At 31.8% G+C, this 21476-nt stretch overlaps 2 protein-coding genes across 2 annotated transcripts; both read left to right on the forward strand.

The window, feature by feature from the left end:
* The first annotated feature begins 1170 nt into the window (after positions 1-1170).
* On the forward strand, positions 1171-5181 carry LOC146931533 (cyclin-B1-2-like). Its single transcript, XM_085703037.1, has 4 exons — positions 1171-1348; positions 1631-1731; positions 3586-3683; positions 4884-5181. The coding sequence occupies exons 1-4, from the start codon at positions 1220-1222 to the stop codon at positions 4982-4984; spliced, it is 429 nt and encodes a 142-aa protein (XP_085559163.1). The 5' UTR covers positions 1171-1219; the 3' UTR covers positions 4985-5181.
* A 5656-nt stretch (positions 5182-10837) lies between these two features.
* On the forward strand, positions 10838-13720 carry LOC146931534 (transmembrane protein, putative (DUF1218)). The gene is made up of 3 exons (XM_085703018.1): positions 10838-11206; positions 12222-12424; positions 13156-13720. The coding sequence occupies exons 1-3, from the start codon at positions 11111-11113 to the stop codon at positions 13490-13492; spliced, it is 636 nt and encodes a 211-aa protein (XP_085559144.1). The 5' UTR covers positions 10838-11110; the 3' UTR covers positions 13493-13720.
* Positions 13721-21476: the final 7756 nt, after the last annotated feature.

Genomic DNA, 21476 nt, shown 5'->3' on the forward strand with positions numbered 1-21476 from the left:
CTCTTAAATTAATGGTAAAATATGAAATAAAAAAAAATCAAAACTTGGTATTACTATAGATTGATTTTTTAAAACTGGGATAACATTTCGATAAATTATTTATTCTCATGAATAAAATTTATACACTACTTTTCATTTTTTTATTCAAATGTTTAGAGTGTAATATGTTTTTATTCCTGAGAATAAAACACAATTAGGTTATTTGACCATTGATCAGGGGGAGTATTACATATTACTCAATAAATAAGAATATCGCGTTATACATGTAGAAGTCGAGACTCGAACTCCGAACTTTCTACTTATTCACCTTCAAGACGAGTCTCTAACCGCAAGGCAATTTGATCCAAAGAAAAACACACAACTATCAATACGTTATCAAGAATTTACAGAAGTTCAATAATATTCTTGGTCATATAATTCATAAGAAAGTTAATATCGGTTTCTTCAAAAAAGAAAGTTAATATAGGTCTGAACTCTGTATTTCTTACGCAACTGCATAGACTAATTTATCTAGTTGAGAAAGACCACAAAGGATTAGAAAACTCTCCTTTAAGAAATTTAATTTAACATCGAAGGATGCATTCAAACGCACGACCTCTGAATTAAAAAAGTTATTCGTCTCTATAAACATGAGATTTTTCATTATTAATCCTCTAAATTTTTTCTTAAAAAAATGGTACCCAAAATATTTTTCATCATCAAAGATGGCCTCTAATAATTTTTACATAAAGACAAAAAAAAGCAAATGTTGTATGTTTATAGGATCAAAACTTATATTCTTTCAAAAAAAAAAAAAGGACCGAAACAAAACTTATTTAAAACCTTTTAATTAACAAGTACTCCCTCCGTCCCGGAATAACTGACCAATTTTCTAAAAAAAAGTGTCCCAAAATAACTGACCCATTTCAATTTTCAATACAACTTTCATCATTCTCAATACAATATAACACTAAATAATACTACTTTTATCATTCCTAATACAATATATTCCACTTTCCTCTTTATTTATACACTTTTCTTAATCTGTGTGAAAAACCAAAGTAGGTCAATTAAACCGGGACGGAGGTAGTAACTATTTTGTCAGGAAAAAAAGTATTTAATTATTAATTACTAACTTATTCACAAAGAAACCCTTTATATATAAGCGATTTTGTTGTTCCACTGAAACTCGATACTGAAAGAAAAGAGAAATCGAAGAATTCGAAACACAGAAATCGACATGGAAGAAGAATCAAAGACCATTGCACACCAAATCGGAGGTGTCCACACCGATGTTCTTCGTTTCGGACTCCCCGGAGTCAAGAGTGACATCGTTGGTGCTCACCCTCTCGAATCATCTCTCCAATCTGTAATCCCTCTTTCTTTCTGTTTCAATTTCCTGTTTTAATCTTTCCGTGTTTATCTTTACCCGATCTAATTGTTGTTTTTTCAATCGATTTGTTTAATTTTGATGTTAGCGATTTCCAGGATTTTGAATTTAGGAAAAAAAAAAGGGTTTTGAATAAAATTGATCGAAGAAGACATAAAAAAGTGTTATATGATCTAATTGAATAGGATCTTTGTTTTTTATTTTAAAGTTTGGATTTTTAAGTGTTATGTGTGTTTGTTTTCATTTGGGTGTTGTTTTTAGGTAAGGGGTGTGGAAGAAGCTATGAAAAGGCAATGCAAAGTGAACTTGTATGGAGCTGCTTTTCCACTCAAGGAGGAACTTGACAGGCAAATTCTTTCTAGGTACGGGTATTTCGAGTTTAATTTATCTATTTTTCAAGGCTAGATTCATAAAATGATTTGAAAGTCGATGATATGACACAAAACCTTGTTTGTATTAGTAGTGAGTGTTTGAATTTGTATGGTAGGAATTTCAATCGCAGCTCATATATTGGGGAAATAGGACAAACAATGGCATAAGAATGTCAGCTAAAATTGTGTTTGTTTGTGAATATGCGAAAATAGCTATTGATATGTGAATGTGAGTTAACTAACTTGGTATGGAGCTGTTTTCCTACTGAATGAGGAACTTGAAAGGAAAATACTTTCTGGGTACGAGTATTTGGATGTTTAATAGTCTATTTTTTCAAGAATAGATTCTTAAAATGATATGAAAGTTGAAATTATTAACTTCAGTGATAACATGACATGAAGACATGAAACCTTGTTTTTAACAAGTAGAGAGTGTTAAAATTTGTATTGTAGAAATTGGGGGTGGATGATCGGTTGGTTTCAGTTGAAAAATACAAATCCTTCCATAACCACAGTTGAGATATCTACATCCATCACCGTCCGTTTGGAATGTGGATTGGTCGGGTCGTGGATTGGTTGGGCTTTCAGGTGCACAACTGTTTCTTTACAGTTTTAAATACGACCTATATCTCAGATTTCACAGTGAGAAGAAATATAAAGTATAGAGAAACAAGACTAGCTTAGTTTCAACAAAGAACAAGAAGCATATTTTAACACTATTAAAAAGATAAACTCGGATCTAGCTTACAAAACCATGTAAACTTTGACTTGAGAGAAACTATGTTTTATGCTAAAAAAGTGATACAAAAAATGAGATTGAGTGAGTGAAGCCGATTATGAAGAAATGTGTTCGAATCACCATGCTTAGGTGGCATATTGCAATGAGCAAATTCAAATTTGCTGCTTGTTGTTAAGAGCCAAATCAAAGAGCTTTAGAAGGAAAGCAGTCGAGATGATTGTGTGGCAGTGGCAAGTATTCTGGAAATTTTAAAATTGAATGCTAGCACCTCTACTCTTGAGCTTGAGTCAAATATAAAAGAAAGAAATGGTAAAGTTTTGCTGATGAAAAGAGAAATGTTAAAAGTTATTGTGACTGTGAAATCCCAATGCATGTAGTAATAAATTGACAAATAAATTAACGTGCTATGGAAATATACAATTAATTTTGACTTGAAATGATGAATTATTTCTCCTGTCAATTTGTGAGTCTCAAAGCAAATCTTATGTTTAAAGAGGCATCGGTGTGATTGAGTTACCCTGCTAAGAGTATTTTTTTTTTTTGGAAAGAATAGGATCTGACATGTGAATAGTACCAGAATAGCAGCGCATCCGTTGGATATGGTTTCCCATATGTTAATTTCAGATACTATTCACATGTCAGATCCTATTCTTTCATATGGATATGGTTGTCGCGCATCGGTTGAATATGGTTTCCCATATGTTAATAACAGAGTAAGAATAGCAGCGCCGGTCAAAATCCATATGAATCTTAGTACCCAACAACCCACAAGAGACCATCCATATGTTAATTTCAGTCACCGGGTTTGGTCATATGCTGTTTGCTTATCCACTCCTAGTAGAAATTTCATTCACAGTTCATATTTTGGGTAATGGGAACATAGGACAATGACATAAGAATGCAAGCTAAATCATGTTGGTATGTTAATGTGAAAGCAACTATTGATATGTGAAAGTGAGTTAACTAACAGCGCAATGTTGGCTGGCTGGCTGATTTGATGATTTGCAGAAGTTTGTTGTAGAAATCATTTGCTTGAATATTTTTATTGCTAAGAGAGAGAGTGGTTTGAATTTGATGTAATACCATATTACCATTGTTCCTTGTAGGTTCCAGAGGCCTCCAGGGGTAATTCCTTCTTCAATGCTGGGTTTGGAGACTGTTACAGGAACTCTTGATCACTTTGGTTTTGAAGATTTTCTAAATGGTGATATGATTTTCCTTTCATTATTTTGTTTTTTGGCAGTGTTCATTACTTATTTTAATTTTTTGTCACTATGGATTAGCTGAACTATGCTTAGAGCTATGTGTAGTTGATACGAATAGTCTCTATTGATCTTTGAAACATTCGGTTTCTCTACTTAAGTAGTGCTTCTTGCATGATATATTAAAATTATACTTCATTATTATGAAATCTTGAAACCGTTGCTTCTTTTGCTGAATGAAAATGAAATATTATTAGGGTCATGCAAGACACTAGTTAAGGAAACAAAAAAGGTAAGATTTGCACTGAAAACAACATTTTCTAAAAATTTCTTACTGTTCTTGTTTCCTTAAGGGCACTAGTTAACATTTTCCATATTATAATTATGCTTCATTAACATCTGACATGAACTCTTACTCTATTAATAGTGGTCCCTGCTTGATATAATTGGGGTTACGTTAGAATTGTTTTCCTGTTTGGTTCAACTTTATTATGCATAACTAAGCTTTGGAAAGAGCTTGTGCTCTAAACCTTAAAACATTCAACCTTATATATAGATTATATAGGAGTAAGATGTTTTTGGCTACATGTAACCAAGTTCCTTTTTGTTTTGAGATGATTGTGTCAGACTTCAGATCAGGTATTGAACCGGTATCTATCAGATTGTAGTTGTGTAGATCAATGTTCAGTGAGCTTTATTGTGATTATGATGGGGTGCCTGCAATTATGTTCCATTTGTATCATTATTAAGATTCCAAGGACTTTACATGACACTTTAAATTGATAACCGTGGTTTCAGAGTCTAACATAGAGTAATTTAAACAAAATTTCATAGCTGATTCAGACGTACTGTGAATCTGCATTGATTTTGAAATTTTGCACTGTTACGATTTTACTAAGCATTATTATAATTTCGACATGATACTGTGATATAGATGCATAGTTTGTATCCACTAGCGTTAATATTTTAAGCAGGCAATATTATTTTCAACACACCAAAAAAGTTATATATAGCCTGCTCAAATCATAATTTTTTAGTTTTAGCTATTGGATTGGTTCTGTCGTGAACTAGGGATCCATGATATAGTTAAAGATTGCAATGTTGTATGTTGCTTATTATTTTTGGCTCATTGGCATGTGGCACTTTGTTGTTGTTGGTACTTATCTCTGCACCTTTCTCAACGTTGTTAATGTTGTATGCAGACCCTCGTGAATCAGAGACTTTTCGGCCATTGGACATGCACCACGGAATGGAAGTTCGCCTTGGTCTATCTAAGGGACCAGTGTACCCAAGTATTATATAAACACATTTTGATGTTATTCTAGTACTAAGAGACGAGTGTTTTATCGAAGCTTCTTGTTGTTCATTAGAATTAAAGGGTCCATGGACCATATTTAATTGCACACTTGTGTTTGCCTATGTTTCGGATGCCATATTTAATTGCACACTTGTGTTTGCCTATGTTTCGGATGCTATAAATGTTACGGGGCCATATAAAAACCGCATACCTCTTTTGTAGCACATAATCATGTATTTTAGGCATTTGAATTGAATTTATACGTCTAGCATGTCTTTCAAGCGTATTTGATTGTGAGGTCAAATCCTTGATCCATTCGTTCGAAAAAAACTTTTTCCAGAGCAAAGCACTAATCATTTTTTAACGTATAACTAGATGTGGTAATCAAATTTAAATATGTATTTGGTTGATTTTTTGAGATTGAAGATTTCATTTGGAAGGTTCATATAGGTAAAATTAAATCAATTGTTAGCACTTGTCTCAAAGCATCAGTAGTGAGTAAGTTGTGCAACTCAGGAGGAGGTCTCTCAATAATCTTCATCTTGTCTTCGATTGATTCTCCGAAATTTCCAATCCATAGAGTAGAGATCCTTTATATTTTGAATGGTTCTTGTATGAAGGTGCTAAAGATATGTACGGCAGTACGGGTATTCAAAAATTGAATAACCATTCAGGAATTGGAGTAACTAATTAGACTTCTATATCCCATATTCCAGGGTAGCTCTAAGCCTTTAAGAATAGCTAGAAACTCACCATTAAGGCAGTTTGATGAGCCAATGTTGCCTGCAAATCCTGCAATTCATTGACCTTCTGAAGTTCTGATTAAGCCACCAAAACCAAACCAACCGTTCCTGCCATAACTATTATCATTTGCGCTGAGGAGCTAAGGACGGTATCAATGAGCAGTTTGTACAAAGGTATTTGTTCATTTGCAATACAATAAAAAAATTCTCCATTTTCCAAATCCATCAACCTGCTAGGAAAGTAGAATTGCGCATATTCATAGCTCCATCTTTAACCATGTATGGATATCCGATTCTGCAAAGTTGTGAAATCAAAGTGTGAACCACATGGAGTGAGATATATCGCATTCTTGTAGGCAACGCAGAAAGGACACAACATATATGGGTGTTAAATTTATGGGTCTTGCTAACCAGTGCCCTCGGGGCAATGGTTAAAGAAACTATAAATAGAAAATTTGTTTTGAAAATATAAGTTTTGACTTTTGATTAAGTAATAATTATATCACTTTTTGTAAAAAGTTACTTGTTTTAGTTGCTTCTCCTAAATTTATTTGGTTTTTGTCTTATGTTATATTTATAGGGATTTTATTTGGTTTTAGTCTTACGTTTGATTTATTGTTGTCAACTTATAGGGTCTGTTCCTTCAAAAAAAAAAAAAAAAACTTATAGGGTCTGTAAAACTCGACCACAGTCCACATATTTGGGGACAAAAAAGTTTCCAATGATAACGAATCTCCACTTAAGCAAGTTTCCAACACAAAAGACCCCCTACAACTAAACTTAGCACACAGACCGCAACTTTTCCACCATTTTTTCATATAAAAAAAAAATTATTCCAAATTTTTTAAAAATTTCTGAATATTTTTCTTTTGAAAAATAGATTTCATGAAAAAGGAGAAAGGTAAAATAGGACAGATATCACATCTACATAGTGGGGAGAAAAAGACATTTCATGAATTTTGAGCAAATTTAACTAGCAAAAACATTTGAAGACAACTTTTTATTCTATTTGTCTAAACAAAAATTAGAGTATAAAAATATCGCATGACATCATAGACACATCTCAATTATGTTGGTACCTCAAAATCATGACATATTTAATCACCCTAATAAATTTATCAAAAGTTTGTATTCTATTAATAACAAAGGAAACTTTAAGGACAAACCAAATGATTAAACTTAAGAGATTAATGAACTTTTCTATGACGAATCATTTGAGAGAATTCGAATTGAATTTCTAGTCGAAACAATTTTTAGTCAGACTTTACTTATCTTTTGGCCGAACTCTAGATTATTAGAACACCTTTCCCCTTATGAATCGGAGGGTTAACACCACAAATGAAATGTTAAGGGCAATGGTGCCAAATAACGTCTCTAGCATCAATTTTAGTGACTGATTTTTAGTAATACAAATTTCCTTTACGTCAACCTTCAATTTTGGATTCATCTATCAACCCCTGATATATCTTCAATCTCATGTCCTAAAACATGCAAATATGAGAAACTTACAAGTCAAATAAAGGTAGAAATAGATGTAAATTGAAAGGTAATATTGTCTTTGTTAAAAGAAGATATTAAAGAAAACTTATAGTGAATCCTTACACGTTATTAGTAAAATCTATATTTGAAAATTGCCTTGCAAAGCATATTAAAATAATTCGATTTTTTTTTTGGTTACATAAATAATCCGAAAAGATGATGGAGTATGATGAACTTTGATATAAATTAAGGATATAATTGTGTTTGTAAATTTATGAGTAAACATACTCTTTGATTGTGAATTTTAGTTTAAGACGAAAGGTCCCCATGGAAAAAGATGGCCATAAGCAACAAAACAAATAAGGGTTAATTATGTTTCTAGTCCCTATAAAATAGCGACCTTGTAAGTTTAGTCCTTACTTAATTTTAATAGCATTTTTAGTCCCTAATTTTGTTTTTTTGCCCTGAGTATTAGTCCCTACTCAATTCAAATTTGTTTAATTTATGCTTAAACTCTTAAATTTTTGAACAATTTTTTGCAGACATGTTTAGAACATTACTAAAAGTTCCTTCGCAAAAAATTATCGCAAAATTTGATTTCTACATCCAGATTTTATTACTTTTTATCTTTAACTTTTGTCGTTTTAAAAAATTCATATTTAATTCATTTCATGTCTGAAAATTCTAAATTTTAGTAAACGAACCTTTCATAGTGTTCTAATCTTGTCTCAAAAAAATCGTTCAAAAATTTAAGAGTTTAAGGATAATTAATCAAACTTTATTTTAGCAGGGACTAAAATTATAAGTAAATTTTTTTTTATAGGGACTAAAAATGCTATTAAAATTAAGTAAGGACTAAACTTACAAGGTCGCTATTTTATAGGGACTAGAAACATAATTAACCCAACAAGTTATGTCTAAAATTTGTGTCTTTCTTCTAGGTTTTTTGAATTTGGTTGCGTTGTTTGTTAAAACGAATCCCACTAATATTTTATTTGTCTATCTTTTTATAAATGAAGTCTTTTATTTTCATGGGATATAGAGACGATCTTAACTCACAAGTATATAAAAAATATAAAATGACATTAATTAATTGAATGATGAGTACATATTCAACCAAGCTTCATGGGTACCTATGTTCATCTTATACTCCCTTCGTTTCAAAATGAGTGTCACTTTAGCCAAAAAAATTTGTTTCAAAATGAATGTCACTGTACATTTCCAATACAACTTTAATTTTTTTCTTCCGACTTTACCCTCAACAAATACTCCAACTTTTCTCTCACACAATTTTCAATGCAACTTTAAGTTTGTCTTTTTCTTATAAAGCAAGGACAGTTTAGTAAAAATGTTATGTCTAATAATTATTTCATTCCATTCCTTAATCTTTGTGCAATTGGCTAAAGCGACACTCATTTTGAAACGGAGGGAGTATTAAACAATTTCAATTTACCAAGAGCAGTTAAATAGGATGACACGAGTTTTTTCTAACTTAACCAATGTCTTGGGTTTAGTTAGGAAAAATCGAATCTAGGGTTACATTTTCCCCCTTGTCTTCATCTTCATATTAGATCCATTCAATCCACAATCAAGAACATTTATTCAGGTTGGTTCTTCTTCTTCTTACTCATTCTTCTTCGTCTTCATCATTCTTCTTCTTTTTTACAAACAATGAAAATAGATCATACATAAAACGGTGAGACACACGTGAATTTCACCCAATAGAAGGATGAATGTTAGAGAAAGTGCTAGAAAGAGAGTGTTCCTAACATTTCTCTTTATAAATTATCTTAAGTTGTTCATAAAAATGAGATTAATTTTGTTGTTGCTAAAAACCACTTAAATTATGGTATTTGACCTCAAACAAGTGGTATCCCACAATTCAAGCCTTTGGACTTGTTACAACACTAATTATTGAATTAGAAGAGCAACATATGCTACTTTTCTTATGAGGTTGGATTATATTCCAATAAACGAATTTAACAATCAAACTCAAATTCTTTTTTTAAAAAATAAATAAACTAGATGAGTTTTTCATTATCTCAATTATATCTTTAAACAACTTTTTCTATAATAAAGATTGTTGTTGGTATCATTAAAATAGATAATCGTTGTTAGTTTGATTTATTATAATTTGAAAGCAACAAACATTATATTTTTAGTTTTAATCAAAATCAAAATTTTATAAAAAAAAACACCGTTCATAGTTTTCAAACGTTAACGCAATAAAAAGAGCGGAAAGACGGACACTCAAGTGCCCGTCTTTTCGCTAGTTTATAATAATGTGTTTTTTTTTGTATGTTTTATTTATTTTAAAAAATTCTTGTGTTTTTGTGTGTTGTGAGAGACCAAAATTCACCAATGATTTAAAAATTGTAATTATGTAGATTACGTGTATTTACGAATTTTACATCAATCAATCCTTTCATTGTAGATTTTTTTTTTTTGAAGAAGTTCATTGTAGATTGTTTAAAAATAAAAAATCCTTTCATTGTATTGTACATCAATCCAAAAAAATAAAATTACATCGTATGCCCTTTTTAAATATATAAAAAAAGGAATCACTTAATTATTTTATAACATAAAAAGAAAAGAATCATTCAATTCTTAATTGGTTATTGTTGAAATTTTGATTATAACCGAATCATTAAATTCTCTACTTCAAAAAAAAGAATCAAAGTGATATGTCTCTTTATTTGAAGGAAGCCGTTTAATATTCTCTTTTTTAAGTTTGTAATTTCATAAAGGTCAAATACCATTTTCAGTCTTTTAAGTTACACGATTATAACAAGTTTGTCTTTAAGTTTTTTTGTTATAAATTGGTCCTTTAAGTCATAAAGTATTTGCACTATTATCCTAATTTCATCAAACTTAATCAAAAAGTGTTTATGTGGATGTTTAATGTTAAGTTGGTTTGTCCAAATTCATTGCTCTCAAAACTAGAGCTCATAGGTGTGTTATTCGGTCTTGATTCAAAACAAAATTGACCGATTACTTGATTTATAATATTGTTGATCAAATATCTATATGTAAAATTAGGCTTGAAATTCAAAAACAAGAAGAAGAAATGTGTATAAGTAATCATGTTTGATGTCATAAGCACTTTTGAACCTACCATCTTAATGTTAAATGGTCTATAAACACTTTTTAACGAAGTTGGCTGAAAAGATGGATGACATTGTAAATATTCTATGACTTAAAGGACCAATTTATAACAAAAAATAACTTAAAGGATTAATATGTTATAAACATATAACTTAAAGGATCAAATGAGGTATTTGACCTTTTATAAATTAAAGTATCTTTTATAAATTAAATTATCTTAAACATAAAATGTCTATTTTTTACTCCATTCAATCTTTTTATAAAAGACAAATAAATTAACTAAAGTTGATGTATTTCATCTACATTATAAACTAAAAACAACAAATTTTATTTTCCATAAAAAAAAACAAATTTTATTTTGTTGACGTATTTATTTTTTATAAAAAAGATTAAAAGGTGAGTTATCATTCTCCTAAAAAAAAATTATTCACACATAAGAACTAAATATCAAACTTTTAACCACTTATTTTTTAATATACGAAATTGCTAATTTACATCTATTTAAAAACAGTGATCAAATGTATGAATGCTTGGATTCTCGACTGGTGGAATCCGTATCCGTAACTCAATTAAACTCATTTAAAAAAGTAGTTGTCTTTTGACAAAGAACCATGCAAGCATTTATTGTTTTTATTCAGAGAACTAAGCATTTATTAATTAATTAATTAATATTAAAGATTTTATTTTTTTGGCCATTTTGAGGTATAATCACATTCCATTGCCACCGTTCACCAACTTTTATTCTTCACAAAACAAAACACATTCACTGAAAAAGACACTCAAAACACACAAAATCACATAGAAAATGGAGAGAAAGGTTATGATAGTGTGCTGTGTTGTTGGCTTCTTGGGACTCTTGTCTGCTGCTACTAGCTTTGCTGCTGAAGCAACAAGGATTAAGGTTTCTGTCTTTTTCTTTTTCTTTTTTGTTTTTCTTACCTTGGTTACCTCGAAAACCCATCAAGTAAAGTTTCAATCTTTTGCTATGTTTTTGTGGTTTATTCATTACTGAATGTTAGCTATAGTAAAGGGTATACTTAAATTTTCAATTTTCTCATTTTTTTTTTCATTATGCATTTGTTATATATGTTCTTTCTTTTTGCTTTATAATTGAGGAATTACATTGATCCTTCATTTCTTCTTGTGGTTGATTTCACTCTTAATTTTGAAGATTTTGCTAAACTTATAGTGTATAGTGCATTCTATGTGTTCTTTATTAAGCTTTCCCTTTTACTTGTTGATTGTTGTCTTTGATCTTGAGTGAATTGTTGAATGTCCTTTTCTTTTTCTCAATTTTGGAATAGATAGGCTTTGATATTAAAACATGATGTTGTAGTCTGTTTGGATTTACTTATTTGAGTTTATCTGCCGGTATAAGCATTTGTGAGTCTCTTTGAGAGTGTATAGAAACAACAGCTGTTTTCAGCTTATTTTCATAAGTTTTCCAGGATAGCTGATGAAAACAATTTATAGCTTTGCATTAAAATAGTCTGATGGTATTTGATCTTTTATTGTAGGAATAGCGTTTACATAAAACACTTATATGATGAACGCTTATGTATAAGTGCTTAATTTATCCAAATTGGACATTAGTTGTAAAGATTTTTACATCAATCTTTTGGAGGGAGAGAAAGGAAAAGGAATAATAATTGATAACAATATGTCACTCACATTAATCTTATGCTGATAAATACTTTTTCTTTTGAAGGAAATGCTGATAATAAGTACTTAATAGTATATCATTCCAATTTCCAATATATTGGTTAAAAATCTCTTGAAGGCTTGGTACCTTCTTTTCTTTGTTTAGTTTATTTTGCGCTTTAACATTTTAAGTTCTCTGTGTCAACATTAACCATGAATGAATATGAAAGGTGATATATATAATAACCATTGCTATGACTATGTAACTTCTTCAGGGTTATCAAATTCAGTTTATCAATCCAAATCAGTGCACATATCCTCGAAGTCCAGCTCTACCTCTTGGTCTAACTGCAGCTCTGTCTCTTATGATATCTCAAATTGTCATAAACGTTTCAACTGGGTGCATATGTTGCAGAAAAAGTTCACAGATCCCTGATTCCAATTGGACGGTGGCCCTGGCCTGCTTTGTTTTATCATGGTAATTTTCACTCTGTACTTTTTGTTTGTTATAGTCCTGTTTGGCTATGCTGGTAGAGTCAATCAGATTATCTAGTGAAGCATAATAACTTATTAGTAGACATTGAAGGTTATGATAATAGCTTTTATTCTTTGACTTAAATGTACATTTGCTTTTGGTTGCTGCAACTATAAACATAACCATGTTCATGTTAACATTTTAGTCATTTTATTAAAAATCTATACTGATGAGGTTTACATGAATATGCATGGAAGTATTCTTTATTATAGCACTTTTTTTACTCTATCATTTGGGGTCAACTTGTTTATCCTATCACTGGTTTTTTGAACATGTGATGTGTGTGTGTGGAATTACATTTAGAGCCAGTTTGAATAAACTTCTGATGAAACACTCACGGAAAAAGAAATATTAAAATAATCCAGCAACGAATTCTAAATTTTCCAAAAAATATTAGTATATAGCACATCTCAATTTTTTCAGAAGCTCGCTCATTTAACTTCTCCACAAACACTTGTATGTTCACACGGGCATTTCCGTTGGTGTAAGTATGGCCTTGGCCTTGGACCCTATTTGGATAAACAACTTAATTAAGTGATTGTGTGTTGGATTTCAGAACTTGGTCGTGGTGTTGTGCATAACTAACATCAAAGTCAGACTAGGATTGTAAATTATACTCCTATTATATATCTTCTACTTATGTGATAATGTGATTACAATCTCTATTCAAACAGGTTCACGTATGTAATTGCATTTCTGCTGTTGCTAACCGGTGCTGCATTGAATGATCAACGCGGTGAAGAGAGTGTATACTTTGGCACCTATTACTGTTATGTTGTCAAACCTGGAGTGTTTGCTGGTGGCGCAATTTTATCTCTTGCAAGTGTTGTATTTGGAATTGTCTATTACATCACCTTAATGGAGGGAAAGAACGCTAGAACTCCTTTTGGTGATTCCTCATATCCTAATCAAGGGACCATAGCCATGGGACAGCCACAAATTCCAACTCAAACTAGTCAAGATCCGGTATTTGTGCATGAAGACACCTACATCCGGCGACAGTTCACATGATGGATGAACAACTGTCTGCCCTTGTTAAAAGCTCAGGGCTGTATTACTCAGTTTCCAAAACTTGAATTTAGCACAATGAAGTTTGGAGATTGCTTTAGTCAAAACCTGGTTTATGTGTGTAGTGTTTTTTTAGTTGTGTACATGTATCACCAAAAAATGGTTTACGCGATTATGAATTTCATCGTGTTTATAATTGGACAATCCATATAATTAAGTTTTAAATCATAATCATGTTGCAATCTTTTATATTGCAGAAAATTGCGGTCAAATGCCGCTGATGTGATCTCACTTGTGGTCATGTTGTAGTCGCAGAGACATGAAATTCCTTGATTTTGGAACCTAAATTGTGGTTTGTGACCTTTTTTAACTTAGTTGTGAGATTTGTTTGCTCCATACCTTTCAGCATAAAAAAAGTGCATATTCACATTTCACACATTGTAGTGCACGGTCATTTTTCTATTAAAACTGTTTAGTGTTTTAAAAAAAGTGCATATTTCACATTCCACATCATAGCCGTGTAAATCAATGGAGCATATGTATTTCGTGCCTTTTCTTAAAGTGGAATGTAATTGAGTTAAATACTTAAATGTTGCTTTCACGTTACGTCCAATTTACATTCAAACTTGGTAGTCTATTAAACTAGTATGGTTACAGCTTACAATACAGTAGGGGAAAAAAAAAGGTTGGGCCATACATGACTTTTCTAGCAACTTTAATATATAAAGAAGCAAAAGAAATCTGATAAATACATCCCAAAAGAAAGTTGTCAAAATACCATTTCAATAAACAATAAATTTTTAGATATCGAATTAAATTCAAAACGATTCTATTTATCGACAATTGCTCTTTAGGCACCTAGGAAATCCGAACGGTAGTTAGCTACCGTTTGAAACACTTTTTAAATCGGGTGAAAAGATTTAAAAAGCGACTCAACCGATCTCAAAAGTAACCGCCGTTCGGTGCGTGTCTGAGAGCAATCACTAGCTGCCTAAAGAGCAATCGCCCTGTTTATCAACCATGGACAAACTTAAGCCCACTTTATAGAATATATTCACAAAATTAATGCTTATCAGTGAGAATCATATGAATAAATAGTTCGCTAATAACAAGTACTTAGGAAGGACTATTAAAGTAATGTAATCGACAGTTCCAAATACTACACTTGCAAGAGATAAAATTGCACCACCAGCAAACACACTATAGGTTTGACAACATAACAGTGATAGGTTCTGAAGTATACACTCTCTTCACCACGTTGATCATTCAGTGCAGCACCTGTTAGCAACAGGAGAAATGCGATTACATATGTGAACCTGTTTGAATATAGATTATAATCACAAAGAACCATAAGATATAATAGGAGTATAATTTACAATCCTAGTCTGACTTTGATTTTAGTTATATACACAACACCACACCTGAGTTTTCAAATCCAACACAATGTAGTAATAGCGATGATAGTTATTATATCAGCTTTCATTCTCGATGAATGTTGACACTTAAAATGTTAAAGCGCAAACTAAGCTAAACAAAGAACAGAAGGTACCTAACCTTTAAGAGATTTTCAACCAATATAATGGAGATTAAAATGATATATTATTGAAAACTTATCAGCATTCCCTTCAAAAGAAAAAAGTACTTATGAGCATAAGATTAATGTGAGTGGCATATTGTTATTGCTTATTATTTCTTTTCCTTTCTCTCCCTCCACAAGATTGATGGAAAAATCCTTACAATTGATGTCCTGTTTGGATAAAGTGTTCAATTAAGCACTTGTAAGACATGTTTTTATCATGTGCTTATGTATAAGTTATTTCTACAATAAAAGATAAAATAACATCAAATTGTTTTCATATAAGCTATAAGCTGTTTTCATAAGCTCTCTTGGATAAATTATGGAAATAAGCTGAAAACAACTTATGGACATGTCATGAGTTGTTTCTATAAACTCTCCCAAACAGTCTCACAAATGCTTATGTCAAATAAATTTATTAAAACATGCTCCAGCTTCATGTTCTAATATCAAACCCTATCTATTTCAAAATTGGGAATAAGAAAAGGACATTGAACAAATTACTCAAGAGTAGAGACAATGATCAACAAGTACGAAAGCATACATTTTTTTCTTTCAAATTGTACGAAGCATAAACATACTTTATTTTTCTTTATCGAAGTTGGATAGTGCATGATTCCTAGCTCCTTGATCATCCATAAGTTTCTACAAAGGGTACTTGCTTGAAGATCCAATGCTCTTTTCCTTCGGCGGGAGCAATGCTCTGCATGAATTCCACACTCATATTCTCAACACGGAGAACTTCAAGCTTCTGTAAGTGTTGAATGCCAGTTGGTAACGTCTTGAGTTCAGGGATGACGAATAATTTGAGCTTTTTAAGAGAACACAACACACCTTCGTCAATAAGGATGCAACTCAAGTTATCAAAATTTTGAAGATATTGTTCCCTCAAATTTTTAAACCATCCCTCTTGAAAATGTAACCTTTCAAATTCGTCTTCATAATCACAGTTGGAGACATAGAGGGACAACATGTTTGGCATGCCTTTAAGTGATTTAAATACATCACATGTTAGCTTGGAATACTTAAGTTCTATTGTGAGCTTAACAAGATTTTGAAGTTTTGAATCCACTCAGGCAACTTCTCTAACTTCCCATCAAGTCTGAGATTTCGAAGCATAGGTAGTGGTGAATTCAAATGCATATCAATGACTGTGTCAACTCCGATTGTGCGAACATATAGTTTCTCCATTTGTTGCATCTCATTGATTGAGGAAGATACAACACTCATATATTTACCCCTAACACCGAGCAGGACCAATTCCCTTAGTTGTTTAGCTTTCCTAGCTCTTGTATTAGCTCTACTACTCTTATCATTTTCATTCTCAACTTCATTTATATAAACTTCATGTAGAGTTTGTAGGAATGTCATGCCTCCAAGACCATCCTTCAATTGAATCAAAGATATACTCAAGCCTAGAAAATGGCGTAGCTTTCTAAGCTTGCAAATCTCCTTCGGCATAGCATAGAACATTGTATATGTTAAATCCAAGGTCTCTAGGTTCTCGAGCATGCAAATGGATTTCGGAAGTGTATAACGTCTAATTTCTGGATGTGTGTCTCGAAACCTAAAATACTTCAAGTGGCTCAAACTTCCCAAATCGTTAGGAACTTCAAGCAATCCAACATGATTCAAAACAAGCACCTTCAACCGCCTGTATCTTGTAGGGATTCTCCTTGCAAAGGATTCAAGTAATGTTTTAGGTGGGTGAACAAAAAGTGATCGAAGAAAAGAAAAGATGATCAAGTAATGTTTAATGGATTGAAAACTCACATGTTCGATCACTTTTTGTTCACCCACCTAAAACATTACTTGAATCAAAAACATGCTGAAGACATATCGCCTTTTAACTGATATGTTATAGATGCTGCAGAAATTGAAGAAATGAGAAAATTAGTTAAAGTGTCAATAGTGTTTTGGTGAAAACTCAAGTTTTTTTATTTTCTTATTATCATCATTCAACCACCAAAGAAAAAACTTGGTTTACATAAATTTTACCATTATTACCATATCACTTGTTCCATTATTACTAGCCTGAGTAGGAAGGCAATCAGAATTAGAAGAGCACGTTTCTGCTCCTGGTTCTGCTATTATAAACTCTATTTCATTATTTTGGCAGAGTGGCAATCCTTTTGTCTCCTTAATTTCGTGCCAAAATATCTATGAAGTGGCCTATTCATAGAATTGTGTTTACTTCTTTGAGTAACTTGTTGTGTTACTAGGAGTACCAACTTATAGTACTCGACTACCATTCAGTTAACGACTTCTAATCGTCTGAAATTTAGAATGTGATAATTGAATATCAGCTTGGTTACTTGAGTACCATCTTGTGATAACTACGGAACAAGTCCTATGGGACACTTACTAGCTATAGACTACAAAGTTAATGAAGATAGTTACTTATACGATTATATTAGTAAGCATGCACAAAGACGTATAGCGATCCTGCAACGTTAGCGAGGATGCAAGAGGATTTATAGCATGACATTTCAAACAATCCTAAATGATAATCCATCAAATTGAGCTGGAGTATAATAGTCATTAAAATTGTTGTTATCCTGACACACTTGGCAGATATTTAAGAAAAGCACTCCTTCAAATTTCAAGCAAGAAGTTCCAAGAATTTAGCTTTTCCGTAACAACATCCAATGTATGAAAAGAAAATTTTGAACAAATGAACATCACAAGGGCATTGACACTTATCCTATTCTTGAAACAAAAGTGAGTCTAGATAATCCTAATTTCATATACAAAAGTATAGCATAATGAATTAATATTTTTCCCCACCCATTTTTATGTTTGTCAGCACATAGTAAGATGCATTTAAGCATTGAAGAAATTGCAATTCCTCCCATCATTTAGTTAACTTCCTAATTAATCACTCTAACTACCCAAAATTAAATTAACAAGCTTAATCAAGTGTCAAACAGTTAGTTATGAAAATAGCTACTACTACTATAATAGTGTAACTAACTAGCTAGAAAACAGTTACAAGTCAGTTACAGTTCCCTTTTCTCCCAACCATTTATATGTTTATTGGCACAAAGTAAGATGCAATTAAGTCAGGGTACTCCAATTTAGCTAAATCAATGAAGAGATTACCATTCACCTAACATGAGAGTAGCGCACAAAACCCATCATTTAGATAAGTTGCTCATTAATTATTCTAACTGCCAAAATTAAGTTAACACACTTGATGAAGTGTGAGTTAGTATAGTGTCAACTAAAACAAACTAAATAACTAACTAGAAAACAGTTAGAAATTGGTTACAGTTAGAGTTACTTGTGAAGAAAGTTTCCAATTCAAACATAAACTGAAGCGCCACTATATAATAACGATGGGTATCGCAAATCAATCACAATAACATTTTACATTTTGCATACTCGGTTTTGTGAGAAAGAAAAGAAACCTCTCAACATGACTGATTCACCAAAGAAACCTCAAGATCCTCCATCCGATCCCAAAAATCAACCTCCATCTGATACACAACAACCACCGTCCAATTCACAACAACCAAGAGGTCTAGGTCACAGAATCATGCAACAAAGAAAAGGAAGATGAAGACACCAAATACAAAGACAACGACATCTGTCTGTGTTAAGGAGCAGTTTAAACTCATACAAAGGACTTCAAATCTGAAGTAGTGGTCATTTCATCTAGGTAATACAATATACAAAGTTATAAGCTATATAATAAATTGAATGAGATAGATTCTAATAAGTCACATCTGCTATATAATAAATTGAATGAATATGATTTTAAAGGATTCATCTAAATGTACTCAAATATGATTCTGATAAGCGGTAAGCTCAATGACTATTTTATGGTTTTAATTTAGTAACTGTCAAAGTAGTCGTGATGAGAGCGAAGATGATAAGGAAAAAACTATGATTCTACAGCTTCAACGCATAAAGTTGTAAGAAAAGTAGTTCGTAAAGTTGCAGAAACTGAAAGGAAAGGCTCCAATTTTAATTTTACAATTGATATTGCAACCAACTCAGCCCCTCCACATGTGAAGACTAAAATTGAAGGCAAGCGAAAAATGGATGATTTGGAACTGACTTGGCTTAGAAAAAATCTTTTTTGCAAACCTGAAGAGAAGGATGATAATGATTTTACCTAAACTATCATCCAAGTCAGATGATTGGATATGAAGGTGTTGTTGCTGCTTTTGAAATTCCTACGGTAAGTAATCATTCAACCATAAAATAATTACTTCGATTCAGAGTCTATTGTTGCCTAATTTATTACATGATTCTTGTTTGATAGTGGATGTCAATCACATTCAGACCACCACCATCAATGAATATAAATGATGTTTGTGCCTACATAGCTGCGTATGTTTTTATGCCTGATGTTGATGACTTGAATGGGTAAAACATATCCTAATGCATTTGGATATCATTTTTTTAGTTTTGTTTAACATCAATTTAGTTGATGGTTCTGTCAATTCTCATTATAGGGAAGAAGTAATGATTACATCAAGTCATCAGCTAAACACACCTGTAGTTGAGCGAATCATTACTTCTTCCCTATAATGAGAATTGACAGAACCATCAGCTAAATTGATATTAAACAAAACTAAAAAAATGATATCCAAATGCATTAGGATATGTTTTATTCATTCAAGTCATCAGCATCAGGCATAAAAACATACGCAGCTATGTAGGCACAAACATCATTTATATTCATTGATGATGGTGGTCTGAATGTAATTGACATCCACTATCAAACAAGAATCATGTCATAAATTAGGCAACAATTTCGATTGTCAGACTCTGAATTGAAGTAATTATTTTATGGTTGAATGATTACTTACCGTAGGAATTTCAAAAGCAGCAACAACACCTTCATATCCAATCATCTAACTTGGATGATAGTTTAGGTAAAAAATCATTATCATCCTCCTCTTCAGGTTTCCAAAAAAGATTTTTTCTAACCGAGTCAATTCCTAATCATCCATTTTTCGCTTGCCTTCAATTTTAGTCTTCACATGTGGAGGGGCTGAGTTGGTTCCAATATCAACTATAAAATTAGACTTGGAGCCTTTCCTTTCAGTTTTTGCAACTTTACGAACTACTTTTCTTACAACTTTATGCGTTGAAGCTGTAGAATCATAGTTTTTTCCTTATCATCTTCGCTCTCATCACGACTACTTGGACAGTTACTAAAGTAAAACCATAAAATAGTCATTGAGCTTACAACTTATCAGAATCATATTTGAGTACATTTAGATGAATCCTTTAAAATCATATTCATTCAATTTATTATATAGCAGATGTGACTTATTAGAATCTATCTCATTCAATTTATTATATATCTTATGACTGTGTATATTGTATTACCAGGATGAAATGACCACTTTGTGTGAGTTTCAGTAAACTGCTCCTTAACACAGACAGATGTCGTTGTCTTTGTATTTGGTGTCTTCATCTTCCTTTTCCATAATTGGTGACCTAGCTTTTTCCATAATTGGTGTTCCATGACAACCCTAAAATTTCGAAAATTATAACAACACATAAGTGATAATCAAGCTAAATAACCTAATCCCCAAATTCGAATAGTCTATTTCGAAAATTTTAACAGCGCATAACCTAGTTAATCTAACTGGAAAATTCAACTAAATAAATGGAAAGATGTAAGTGGCATGCTGCATTGCTTGTTATGAACATAACAATGGAATCTTATTAAATTATTAATCCATCAAGGTAATAATTAATTTTAGGACAAGATATACAAATGTAATTTTATCTATTGCTGAGTTTCGGTCTTTTACTCATGTGATAAACCAAACTCGAATCAGATTCTACTGAAATACAACTGGAAGTTGCATATTTGGATGTTAATTCTTGAACAATTAGTTGTTTGATAAGGATCAAGCAAAACAAGTTAAAGCATGAAATATTTAGGCTATAGAAAAGATATAGCCGTGTAACTAAAAAATGAAGTCATAAACAAATAAACCAACAAGAGCTTACAAAAAGATGTTTGAATTACCTTTCTGCGTTGTTGTGAATGAAGCTAATCTTCTAACTGATTTATGGTTCTTCAGACAGCACATGAAACTATATTCTCCGTGTAGTGGTACATGATGGAATATACGTCTGTCCCAATATTTTATTACATAATGTTGTGAACTCATTAAAAATTACACCAATAAAATACTTGATGTATGGAACAAAATAATCAAGCAATCAAAACAACATGGATACCAATTATGTACACAAGCAAAAGTAGAAAACAATGATAGAAAGAAAGAGAGAACACACGAAATTTGTTTATCTAGCCTGGGGGAGAGCAGCTCTCCCTTCCACTGTAATGATGATGATGAGTAACTTTATAAAGAGATATCAAAAGACTACAAGAATTAGTTTACAAACCTAATCAATCTCAACCCTAGTGCTTGTTGC

The sequence above is a fragment of the Medicago sativa genome, chromosome 4 (genome assembly GCF_051527215.1).
Source record: "Medicago sativa cultivar Bolivia chromosome 4, Bolivia_mono, whole genome shotgun sequence".
Lineage (NCBI taxonomy): Eukaryota > Viridiplantae > Streptophyta > Magnoliopsida > Fabales > Fabaceae > Medicago > Medicago sativa.